We start from the raw sequence: 12,946 nt of genomic DNA, 5'->3' as shown, positions 1-12,946 counted from the left end.
AAGTTAACTAACTACCTAAAATCCAGGAATTCCAAGAAATGGGGAAGGGAGGAGGGAAGAGAGAGAAAAGAGAGGTGCCTAACATGGGTCAACATTTCCTGCCCACCCACACCCCTCTGTCATTTTGCCCCAAGCCATTCAAGAGTTCACTGTCCATGGAATAAATTAAGCTGCATATATTTTACTCCCATTAGAAGGATCTTGCTTTCTTAAATTACAAAAAGCCTTATCAATCTGAGCACCCCAATCTTTAAGGGTTTTTGTGTTTTAACTTCGATCTACTGCAAATCTCTTTCCATGGGAGGCAGACATGCTGTACTTAAATTCCAGGATGTTCATATAAACAGCAGCTTATAAAACCATGGTAGTTCTGCCTGTAGTGATAAGATATGGCAGATTGCAATTAGCATGCTGACAGGCACAAAGGCTGTTTTGCTTCCTTACTATTTCACAAGGGTGGTTACTATTATCTCATCCCTCCCAGTTGGTACGAACAGGAGTGAGACACTCCAGGAGTGGATATATCCCATGTCTCACCAATAGAAGGAAAATAGAGGAAAAGCCACCAATAGAAATAGTCACTGAGGCAGAGAGCATACTAACCACTTTAATGGTGTGATGTGCAGTGCATGGGAAAGGCCAGGTCCAAGAAAAGGAAATAGGTCAGTGGTTAGAAGAGAAAAATGCTACCATTACATCCACAGTGTTCACATACTCTCACTGTTAGACAGCAAGTACCTTAATGAATGTTTCCATATTGCCGTTAAAGAGTTTATGATTATAGACTGAGAGAGGCCTAGGTCTCCTCATTTTCTGTGGCTTAGGGGGAAGACATGGGGGCCTGAGAAAAATGGAACAAAAGAGATCAACAGAACATCAACGTGAATGCAATGGCAGGGAAAGATCTCAAAGATTGCAAATAAAAAGACCAAGTGGGGGAATGGCCTCTGTGAGGACTACTACATTGGTTCCAACCATATTATGTGACTATTACCACCTTGATATCTTCTTCAAATACCTATCATTATAAATATTGGTGATGGGAGGAATTTAGAACAAGGACCATGTCTCCAAGACAATGGAAGGAGAAGTGAATGGAGGACTACCGGATTTTTTAAAAGGAATCAGCTTTGCTGCAATTTGGTCCATGCAGGGCTCCACAAGGGAGTGCTCCACACCAGTAAATATCACTTCACAGAACGTACTTCCTGGTGGGGGTTGGAGTGAACGTCATCTGACTGGCAGGGGCTGCTCAACCAGTAACAGTGGCTTCCCCCCCACACACCTTTTCTCCTTTCCCCTGAAGGTCCAGATGCATCTGCATTTCAGGAGCAAGCCTCATTGGCCACAATGGGAGTTACTTCCAAGTAGACACACACATGCTTGTGCTGGGAAAGACCAGGGGCGGTGGTGGGGGAAACAGGGATGGGAAACCAGCCCCCTTTATAACTGCAGGATCTCTATAAGGAAGGTGTGAAGTAGTTACTTCCTAACACAATAAACCAAGCCACAGAGAATCACAGGTCTGCTGAAGCACTTTACAGGCTTTAAACTTCAATTCATGGGGACCTCTGTAAATTCTGATGTGGGCATTCAGAGGGCAAGCCTCATTGAGCACAATGGGAGTTACTTCTGAGGAGACACTAATTGGTTTGTGCAGGGACGGGAACCACACAGGAAACACCCCTTGACCAGGGTCATGGTGAAAGGCACACCCCTGGGCAGGGCTAGAATACCCAAGGTCAATGTGGGGGTGGGAGCACACAACAACTATACTGCTGAGAACCCGACTTGTGGAAAAGAACTGGACTTTACGCAGTCTCAGGAAATCCAGTTTTTCCCTGATAAGCTCCGGGGTGGCTGCTGGATGGCCACGATGTCCTGTATCCCTAACGGCCCCAACACGCAGCCAGCTCGGAGGAAATCACTGGTGGAGACACCCCCCCTGGAATCACCTGAAATGGAAGGGTACAATGCTTCCCAGTTAGAAGGAACCGGGTTTGGACACTGTTTTATTGTAGGTATTAGGGGAATTGTTTTTTAAAAAATCACCCACTCTGAGCAGGATAAAACATACTGAATGTGTGACAGAATATATATTTAAACATTATATAAGCTAACAAGGAATGTTGCAAGACACAAAAAGTTCTGTTCTTTTCGGGAAAAGTTCTAGCTCCAACTGGAATCAATCCCACACAGTACCATGTTTCTAGCATTTTAAAATGTTGCACTAATTCCATCTCATACCTTTCCATTGCTTTCCCTGATCACAAAGGGCAGACTCACTGCATTCTCAGAGCCTTACCGGCCTGAACATTTACTAAAATTCATTTGCAGCCAATTAGAAAGGCTATTTTTCTACAATTTTCAGTGCACTGACCAACATAACCTGCTCCCCACTATTCTCATATGCTTGGCTAGAAAATGAGTTCCACGTGTGAATGGAATTATTTTCCAACAGTCACCTATACTAACATTAGGAATGATCACTTTCCTAATTTCCTTGCTCATATAGCACAGTGTATTAAATACTGAAGCAGGACTATAAAAAGATAATTACAAGTTTCTATAAGACTGGAAGGGTAATGTGGCAGCTCTGCTGTCCTGCACATCAGAGTCCCACATCCTAATATTTATATACCTTTACAAAATTATTGCAAACTGAGCTGAAAAGCAACTGCTGCATTTATTGGTGAGTTCTAGAAGTAACATGGAAAGCTGCCATCCACCACTTCCATCTTCCTCCTCCTCAGCTAAAAGCCTGCAGAGATTTAAATGAATCTACAGACTGTGCCAGAATGACCAGCTTCAATCCTGCAAGGCCTTGTGCTGTGCATATTAAAAGAAGCTGAAATGTGAGCAGAAGCTGCCTTTAGGAGCAACAAAAATGCAGTGCTCTGCTCAGCCCCTCGAGCAGAATGAATTTCACATGTTAAGAACTTGTTCTTTTACATAAACAAAAAAGAAGCAATTTGTACAGAGACTAAACAAGGTCTCAAAGCCATCATCATCCTGGTCATATCGCTACAGTCTTTCATGCAACAAAAACAAGAGAGCGTCTTGTGGGACCTTAAAGACTATCAGATTTATTCTGGCATAAGCTTTCACTGTCCATTTCATCAGAAGAGTGATGAAGTGGACAGTGTCCACGAAAGCTTATCCAGGATAGATGTGTTCGTCTTTAAGGTGTCACAAGACTCTCCATTGTTTCTGCTGCAACAGACCAACCTGGCTAACCATCTGGAAATTGTCTCATGCAACAGGCACATTACCTGTAATGCAGCATGTAATATCTGGGGCAGAAACTACCCTTCCTCCATCCTGATGCTTTTAAGTCGCGATATCTTTAGAGGGCACAGTTGCCGAAGCTCCTGAAAGACATGACCCTAGCTGGTAACAACGGGGGAAGTCTAATTTCCATGCCACTCTCCACACCACGCTGGCGCCAATGGAGGCTGGCAGGAAACGGTGACCATTGCAGCATGACCTGCATGACTCCCACGCAGGATTTGGGAAGGCAGGGAGGGAGCAGTGATCTGGCCAGGAGATAACAAGAGACAAGCACAAGAAGCAAAGGTGGTTGTGTTGGCCCTAAGAAAAAATCCATATGAGGGTAAGACCTTTCTCAGGCCAACTCAAGGGTCACACAAAATGTGCAAACATTCAAGATCTCCTGTTTTCTTCATCAGGCAAGATGTTACAAAAATCAGGCTGCGGGGGGACGGATAGGGAGGGCAGGGAAGGATGAACTTTATGTTGAAGTCATGAAGTCTGCATGGTCAAACTCTTAAGATGAAATGGGGAGGAGGGGGTTGCAGACATTCAAATTAGGCTATCAGATTTCATCTAATTTTCACATGGGACTGCTGGAAACACGAATTAAAAAATACACTGGTCGATGCCCCATTTTTTAAATATATATGAAATCCAGCTGCTACTCAGAATTGTCTCCATCCTTAAGTGAAACACACAGTTTCCTTTGTAGGCGGAAAACAGAAGTAGAGAGAAACTAGGCAGGCTTTATAATAATAATATCTCCTAGGCAGGAGATAATTTTAGATAGTGTACTAGGTAAAAAAGAAAAGAAAAAAACAGTGACTGTGTGGGACCACCACAGCACATCAGCGTTACCAGCTTAAACAGATTTGACTGCTGGTACAGATTCTGTCAAGGAACCTTGAAAATTATGGCACTGTGAGGATGTCTTGGTAAACCATGGATGTCTTGGCAAACAATCCTCTGCTCACTCACTAAAGCACAATCTCCAGATTCCCTAGCTTGTAACCATGACAATCAAGTCATGGTATAAAACTGATTGAGGTTTGTAGTGTGGGTGAGATGCAATGGGAAGTGATTACTCTAGTAGCTGTGGAGAGTGTGGGGAGAGATGCAGTTGAGATTATAGGATGAAATGATGGGGTCCACAGACTTTAACTGGAGTGGGGGAGAGAAGAGGGAATATGCAGGGACAATATGAGGGCCTCAACCAATGATTTTTTTTTGCACATGGTCCCTACACTGAAGAACTTTGGCCAACCTTGTTTTTCAAAACACAGATGCACACACTTCTCCATTTGTATTTCACCCTGCTCCAAAGGCCCAATATGAGATCCTCCTTCCTCTGAAGCTCCCCTCCTGTTTCCATCTCACCCATTCAATTTTTCCATCAGCACCTTTTCATCACTATTGCCTACTGCTGCTAAATGACCTTTTCACTGCTTAACTTGATCATGTTTGCTCTTCTTCCAATTTCTGTCAGCAGCACTCTTTCGTCAGTTTCTTAGATGCCACTTAACTTTCTGGACTTACTCCTTTTCCTTCAAGGACCCCTCAGTTTTCCCTTCCACTAAGAATCTGCTATTTCCTTTCATTCCTGGTGCCTGTCCCTTTCCCTGTCTGCCACGGAGAAAGGAATCATGTAGCAAGCAACTACCATGAACGAAAAAGCATGCAGAGATTAATTGTAGAGTCGTATGTGGGGATTTAAACTCAATATACTGCCCTTGAATGAATACTGGCAAACAAAGGAGACACTAGCAGTTTGGCTAAGAGGGCTGGTCAGTGTCATAAACTGGCTGCGAATAGCTGAACAAACTCAGATGCATCCACCAAGTCACTGCAGTGCACCGTGCTGACACAGCATTTCTCACAATTCTGAAGCTACTCCGCGGAAAATTACACTGCAGCAAAAACAAGGGCCTGTTTGTCATCTTTCTAATTAATCCATTTAGGCAATGCAGACCTGAGTAGGCCACTTATGCAGGGGGGTGTCGTTCACTGTCTGCCTCCACAGCACATGCCTGGAGGATTTTCACACTCACACACACACACCCCTTGTAGACAATGCATGTTAAATCCCTTCTTGTAGAAGTGATACCAACTAACTCCCAGAACATAACATGAAAAGAACATGGTTTCTACTTACCTGGTTGTCCCACATTCAGCTCTTTCACCTGGTGGGGAGAAAGTACATGTTACTTTCATCTTCGTTTACATCTCAAGGTCACATCTATTTTGTTTGTCTTTTCTTGAAACTGGAGGAAACCGTTCTAAAGATTAGATATGAATTAATTGTATGAGGCAAGTGAGAAACTGAATGCGCCTGAGGATGTTGCATATTACTGAAAACATTGGCCTATTTCTAGGTTGCATATCTTCATTGCTGAAAGACATTTTGTAAGTAAAAAAACCCCATATCCTGGGGTTGACTTGAGGGCACATCTCTATCCCAATAATTTCAGGATGAAGCCCACGGATATGGTAGCTTGTTTTTCATAATCACTGTGGTCAGCCCCAACATTACCCCTTCTGTCTTTGTAACAGTGGAATCATAGGCACAGAGTAACATCTCCAAGACTACACTCTAGCTTTGAAATTGCTAAAGCCCAATTATATTCCCAAAGTGGTCACTTAAGAGCACGCTGGGGATAAGCTTGGGGAGTGGGATCTTTTAGCTGCATCTCTGGCTTTAATTTTTTTATTAGTACTATCTTAAGCTCTCTTATAGAAATGTTATCTGCCTTGAGCCTTCAGGGATGAAGATCGTTAAGAGCTTAAATAAATTATTAAACACCCAGGCAGCTGGCATAAATTGAGTAGCTCCACTGTCAATGAAGTTTAGTCAATTTCCATCAGATGAAGATTTGTCCCTCAATAGTCCTTATCCCTAGCAGTCAAAGAAAAGAAAAGAAAAGAAAAGAAAAGAAAAGGTAGGTAGGTAGGTGGAGAAATAGTGAAGAGTCCTGATAAGGACCACCTTCTTGAGGGAGTAAGCAGGAGATTATCCCTTCACCTCACTAAGGACTACTAACAGCAAGCAAGTAATGTGGAGCATTTAGCAGCTCAGCATTTTCCTACAAGATAACTGCCCATCTGATTGTTACCAGGCAGACTCCATTATTTCTATCAATATCCTTACTCCCTTTATAGCCCTTGGATTTGACAGAAGCAGCAGGCATATAACCAATACAATCTATTCATTTTTATAAGTGTAAGTACATTCTTATAAATACATTCTTTTTGTAAGTGTATATACATTTGTAAATGTAATAAATGTGTAAGTACATTGGTAGTTCTTTGTTTTCCAGGCTCCTGTCCAGGGAGAAGATGGCCAGGAGCCTGAAAGTTGCACAGAAAAGGAACAAGTTACCCCAGGAAGTGTATATGTGTGTGTATTTAGAGGGGCGGAGGGCTGTCAGGATGACATATGAGAGTCAAGAGAAACTAATCCGGGATCTTGGTTAGCAAAGCCAGCTAACCGCTGCACTTGTGACACAGTCCTTGATAAACAGGAATGTAATAAGACATACAATAACAAGTAAAATGCTTGAAGCCTTAGCTGCCATATTGTGCTCCTGAGAACTGCTGTAGAATTTTTGCTAAGCAGAAAACAGCCTAATAAAGCATCCAATCACATCATGCATTGATTGATAGTATTGTCTTAGTACTGCCTCCATCTCAGAGGCTTGTTGTCTGAATTATGGGAACAGCCCAGATGGGTCAGGCTTCGACTAAATGCTAGCTCCGCCTCCCCTCATATGTCAAAAGCCTGAATCTGGAAACAGCTGCTCTTGGATTTACTCAGCAGTGTGCAGTGACTGATTATGCCTAATGAGAACCACACCAATGCTAATATGAAACACAGGCCTAACTATATGACGGGCGATAAGAGAGGCAACCATTGTTCTATTAAGGCTGCATACGCTTGAAGGATTACCAGCTCTGTGGCAGACAGTGAAATTTCTAACACAGAACAGAAAGTATTAACAAGTTCCCATAGTTCCTATATTTAATTCTTCAAAATGCAGTTCAACTTAAAGAACAAACTGCATGTAACAAATGGCTGGTTCTAATGATGACTTGGGTCTTAAACCCATAAAAACCTGGAGAGGCACATATCTGCGGGATTGAGGCCAAAGAAAGCTAATTAAACTTTAATATGTTAATATCTGTGTTACAAGGGCTGTGGTTTTAGAAAAAGATCAAGGTCAGCGGATTCTAAACTTTCAGAAGTACATTCTCTCGGAGTATATGACAGCAAAATATGGCAATAAATCACCAGAAACTTCTGCAAGCCAAGCATTGCTAAAATGAGAAATAGTCCCTTGTTCCCAACCAGAACTTAAAAAAAAATCTCATGGGCTGCAGCTCAAGCTCCAACTTTTATTCAGGACAGGAGATAAATTGTATTTTTTACCTTAAGCACCTATTTAAGTTAAAGCAACCACTGTTCCTGAAATATTTTGAAGAGTTCATTTGCTCAGTGAATCACTGCAATTGTGCATCATGGGCACCTATGACAAATTTTGGAGGAGGTATGATGGGGAAGACACCATAGAAAGGCATCTTAAAGACTAAGGAATTTATTATGGGATAAACCTTTGTAGACTAGAGTCCATTTCAACAGTATTAGTTTGGTACAGGTTTGATTGAGCACGGTACAGGAGTTAACTTAAATGATCATTCCGCAAGGCCAGGCCAGAATCCTGGAAAACCGAACCTCAAGAGAACAATCCCAACAGCAGGCTGGAAGGAGAATAAATTGTGGCCTAAAGAAGGTTACTTGCTACAGAACATTCAAGTGCCCCAGAAAACTTGATGAAAATATAATTGGGGATTCTTTCTGGCATCAAGAACTACTAGTTTCTGGCTGTTATTCACTGAGAAAAGAGGAAGGTACAATAACTTATTGATCTACAGGCACAAACCGGCAGCCCCACTGCACAATATGTTACATGTTCACATGTCTCTGCATATCTATGTGCACCTTGAGATAGATCAATATTTCTATAACTCTGCTGCCAGGAAGGGAGAAGAATGCCTCTTGCACAGAAAACCTTGCCAACCCAGAGCTTTCCTGACAGCCCAGTCCCTCCCCTGCCTACAGGACTTGGGCATGACAAGCCAATTGAGGCCAGCTGGCTTGAGGGAAGATGCATGAGATCACTGCTAGCATAAAGCCTTCCTCTTTTCTTCTGAGCAAGTGGGAAGGAGATTGCAGCCAACTCCAGGGCTCCTTTGCTCAGTGGCCCACACTGGTCATACCTACAGGACAGGCATAGGCAACTTGTAGTCCTCCAGATGTTTAGGCCTACAACTACCATCGTCCCTCAGCTTTGGCTATGCTGGCTAGGGCTGATGGAAGTTGTAGGCCAAAACTTCTCGTGGGCCAAAAGTTGCCCACCCCTCCTATGGGGGAATGACATCCAAGTTGCCATTGGAAGAAAGAAGAGGGGCATGGGTCTCCAGGGGCATTGTTCCCACATGACATTTCCTGTGCTCTCATGATGCATCCTTGGGAAATCACCAAGATGTGGCTCTTAAATCCTTTAACCATTTCTAAAACAGTTAGTTCCAGGTCAGCTAGAGTATAAAGGTTTAACCTGATGTATGTACGAAGATATGGGGCCTCAGTAGTGACAACCTGTTTTGCCTACAGAGGCGAACCAAGCCTGCTCACTTACAACTTTTTAAAAAGATGGCCAAAATAACAGTCTTTTTGACTTCAGAAGGATTTTGGGGGAGGGAAGTTGACCTGTATCTCTTGTATTGCTCCAAATTAGTATATGGCTGATAAGAATGTAAGGGGAAGGATTCAATGCGGGCCTTCTGCTGGCCCCGGTGCGTGAGCGGCCCCCACCGCTGGCAACCACAATGCAGAACTTCTGGGGGCAAGCCCTGAAATGAGCGGAAATGCTCATTTCTGAAAGAGGCAGGTTTCCCCTTCCGGAAATGAGTGGTTCTGCTCATTTCAGGGCTTGCTTACCAAAGTGCTACACTATGGCAGCCAACAACAGGGGCTTGCGTGCACCAGCAATGGCAAGGGCTTGCCACGTGCAGAAGGGCCCCAGTGGATCCTGTCCAAGAAGAACCATGCTGAATCAGACCAAAGGCCTATCTAGTCCAGCATTCTGTTCACATCAGCTGCCTATAGGAAGCCCACAAGTAGGACAGGAGTGCAACAGCATCTTCCTGCTCATGTTCCCTAGCAACTGGTGTTCAGAGTCACACTGCCTCTGAACCTGGAGGTAATATATTTAGCCATCAGGCCTAGTAGCTATTTTCCATGAATTTGTCTAAACCCTTCTTAAAGCAATCCAAGTTGATGGCCATCGCTGTACCTTGTGGTAACACATACCATAGTTTATATGCTGAGTTAAATGCTTATTTATTTATTAATTTTACTGGAAGGCAACATGGAAGTGATGGGTTGGGCTGTAAGGTGGATTCTCTATTTTTATGTGGAATATGAAGGAATTAAGCCAAAGGCTAGATCAGGCAAACCAGTACATAAGCAGCTCTTTGCTGGTGGTGGTGGATAGAGTTGGAGCAATTTTGTGCAACATCAATGATGAATTAAAAAACAGGGAGGGACTGCTCTGAGAAGTATGCACAATATTCACGGTGGTGTAGATAGGTAAGACAGATATACAAATACAGAGAGCTCTAAAAACAGTGGTACTCTAGGGCATGCCTCTGGCCTGTGCTGGGGGTTGACCCGTGGGTCCTGCCCCCTGCCCTCCTCAAGCCACTTCTCCCCAAACGCAAACCCCTGAGGAGAGGAATCCTCATGTTATCTCACGATTGGGACATGAGCGGTATGGGAAGGAGCAGCTCGACTCGGCTGGGACTGGCAGGAGTTGGCTCCTGCAAGCCCTGGCTGAGTCCCTTTCTCAGTGTAGAGAAAAACATGGAGATCCAAGGCTCTGTCTGCATGGAGAGAATTTTATTTGAAAAGTGGTCCTGGCAGAGGACATCATGGGAGTAGGAAGGGCTTCAGGGTGGGGCCATGCCCCCTTGACATCATCTAGCCCATCAGGTTGGTCCAGGGGTTAATCCAGTCCCTGGACCAAAACTGGTTGCCCTCCCCTGGTCTATAACTACAGAATGGCCTTTGTATTGAGGAGGCTAAGGCTACTCTACAAGGGCTGAACTGCAGGCTTCAGAGCCTACAATGTTGCCCTCTAACCGATCCTTCCCTCCATCCTTCCCTTCTTAACTCCCGTGGGGCAGAGATGGCAACTGCAGTGCAGCACATGAGGTTTTCTTGCAATTGTGTTAAGAATACATGCACAAGACGAGGGCCATATATTCTGCTAGAGAGTTCCAAAAAACATTTATACTATAAATAAAGCCATTAACCATAAATCTTCAGCAGTGAAAGGCATGAGGGCCTTTGTTTTAATTCCACAGTTCAACTTGACAGCTTTCAAGTACAGTGACAGAAATCACACATTCGCCAGTCATGCAATTTTCAGCACCACTGCACATAATATAATAGAAATAATAATAATAATATACTTAAACACTAAGACTTTTAAATTTACTACAGTCCACTTTTAGTGCCACTCGGTTCTGTTGCTTTACTCTGGAGAGAACCTTTACAATACTTGGTTCAGACACTGGTTCTCAAGCACCAGTATATCATTCTTGCTGCTGCTACTCTTGGCCTTTGCTTTCAAAAACAAGAACTTAAAGGCTTCGGGGGGGGTGGGGAGTTTCTGTACATTCACCATTTTTGGCATTTGTTTGATGTGCAAACACTGAAGTTCTTTACAAAGATCCTTTGTTCGCCAAACGAAATGGATAATTCTTAACAAGAACACAGTGACCACGTTACAAAAGAACATATCCACGGGGCTCAATGTTTTGGTTTTTCTTAGTCACTTAACAAAGAGCAGCCACTTACATTTCCTTGGCAGGCAAGGCTGGAATAATGGGGTTCACCCCTCATGCTTGTGATGCCTGCCTTATGCCTTGAGGAACAGAATCAATGCAGCAAGGTATTCAGATGCCACTCTCAGGGCATCTCTACCCCAGACTAAAATCCTGCATTTAAAACGGGACTTTCTGCTTCTGTTTTAAATGTAGGATCACAACGACTCCCTTTTTCACGTGCTTCCTTTCCCCCCCCACACCCTTCCCCCTCCCCGTATCTGAGTCTTCCATTATCTTTCATTAATCTCACTCTTCTTCTTGCCACTCTTAGGCTTTTCACAGAGGAAACTGAAGCGGAACACAATGGGGTAATTTGATAGCTCATTATCTGTGATCTATTTAAAAATATTTAAATTTAAAAATAGATCCAAGGGCATTTAGTGCAGGAGACGTCTTGAATGATCACAGCGTCATGTAAAGAGCCTGCAAACTTCCGTGAAAGAGCAATCTCAACCGCAGGATAAAAGCTCTGTGTGAAGGAGCCCTCAAAAACTAAAGGGAAAAGGGGAAAAGATATTCTGCCTATCTTCTATTTAGCTATGAGATTTTAGAAGTCTAATAACTAGTTTAAAATACCTGTTGTGGTGAGAAATGCAGTATTTTTTTTTGTTTAGACATGACTGTGACTTACCTTCTCCTAGAGTCTGCTTCAATAAGTCATGCTTAGCCTGCAGCTTGGTAATAAGATTACTGCCATTCAAATACTCTTTAAATTTCTAAAGGGAAAGAAATACACACACACACACACACACATAAACAAAGTGGGCAAAGCTTCGTCGTAAAACATACATTGAGGTATACATATTTGTTCCCCATGGTACTGCTTGGAACACTTAAATAGAATAAAGCACGTGTTGTGAGCTTTAATGAACCAGACTTCATTTAGACACACAAAGCTGGACCGAGGATGCCCTTTTCATTTGGGCTTTTACTTTTTCCACAATTTAAGTATCAGTTGTGTTGATCTTATTAGACAGAAACCTTTGTGTTGAGCCATGGGCTTGAGGTCAGGGCCCGAGAGCACAAGGAACTCAAAGACAACAGTTCAAAGAAAGCTTTCTTTTGTCCAGCTTCTGGGAATGGCCTCAATAAGCAAAGAAGCTCTCCCCCCTCCCGCTACAGAAAGGGCCCTACTTTTGTGCAAACAGTGATAAAGCAGAGAATTCTCACTGCATGAGGTCTGCTGGCTTGGCTGATCAGATGCTTCTGCTGCATTGGTGGAATTGTTTGGAGCATAACTTTTATTTTCAGATTGCCTCATGCCCAATAATAGCACCCTAGAGGCAAATAACTTCACAGATGCTAGGAGCAGATGAAGAAGAAAGAGAGAGGAAAGAAACCAAAATAGGAACGTTCATGAACTTACATATAATTTACCTTTAAAACTTCAAAATGCAAATCACAGAAAGTCCTCTGAATTTAGGAAATAATATTTTCTATGTCAGTGTGGGTTATACACTAGTGAAGAGACTAGACTGTGCCAGTAGAGGCTGATGGCACCAATTTCAGTGGGGCTGCTCTGGGTTTCAGTCAGAAACAGCCAGAACTCTAACGGAACTATCCAAGGTGCTGAACCCTATCCCCCAAATAGTTTCAGCACCTTGGATACCGCCTTTAAAGTTCCAGTTGGTTCTGACTGAAATCCAGAATGGATTCACAGCCACCAGCCTCCACTGCACTGTGTGTTAGGAACTCCCTAGTCCAAATCTCACCTTTCTCATAAAGTCAA

General features: G+C 43.3%; 1 protein-coding gene across 2 annotated transcripts in view; it reads right to left on the bottom strand.

The window, feature by feature from the left end:
• SRGAP3 (SLIT-ROBO Rho GTPase activating protein 3) overlaps positions 1 to 12,946 on the bottom strand; it is a 298,364-nt gene that overhangs the window by 45,880 nt on the left and 239,538 nt on the right. The window contains exons 10-12 of one of the 2 annotated variants that reach the window (XM_084840267.1): positions 11,849 to 11,933; positions 5,426 to 5,453; positions 739 to 841 (exon numbers count right to left, since the gene is read on the bottom strand). In XM_084840267.1, the coding sequence (XP_084696393.1) occupies positions 739 to 841; positions 5,426 to 5,453; positions 11,849 to 11,933 (216 nt within the window). The remainder of the gene's footprint in view (positions 1 to 738; positions 842 to 5,425; positions 5,454 to 11,848; positions 11,934 to 12,946) is intronic. The other variant, XM_084840268.1, reaches the window with a different exon arrangement.

Source organism: Heloderma suspectum, chromosome 2 (assembly GCF_057233095.1).
Source record: "Heloderma suspectum isolate Gila_16-S chromosome 2, 16-S_ref, whole genome shotgun sequence".
Classification (NCBI taxonomy): Eukaryota; Metazoa; Chordata; class Lepidosauria; order Squamata; family Helodermatidae; genus Heloderma; species Heloderma suspectum.
The sequence above is the reverse complement of the archived record's forward strand: the minus strand, read 5'-3'. Positions and strand labels throughout refer to the sequence as shown.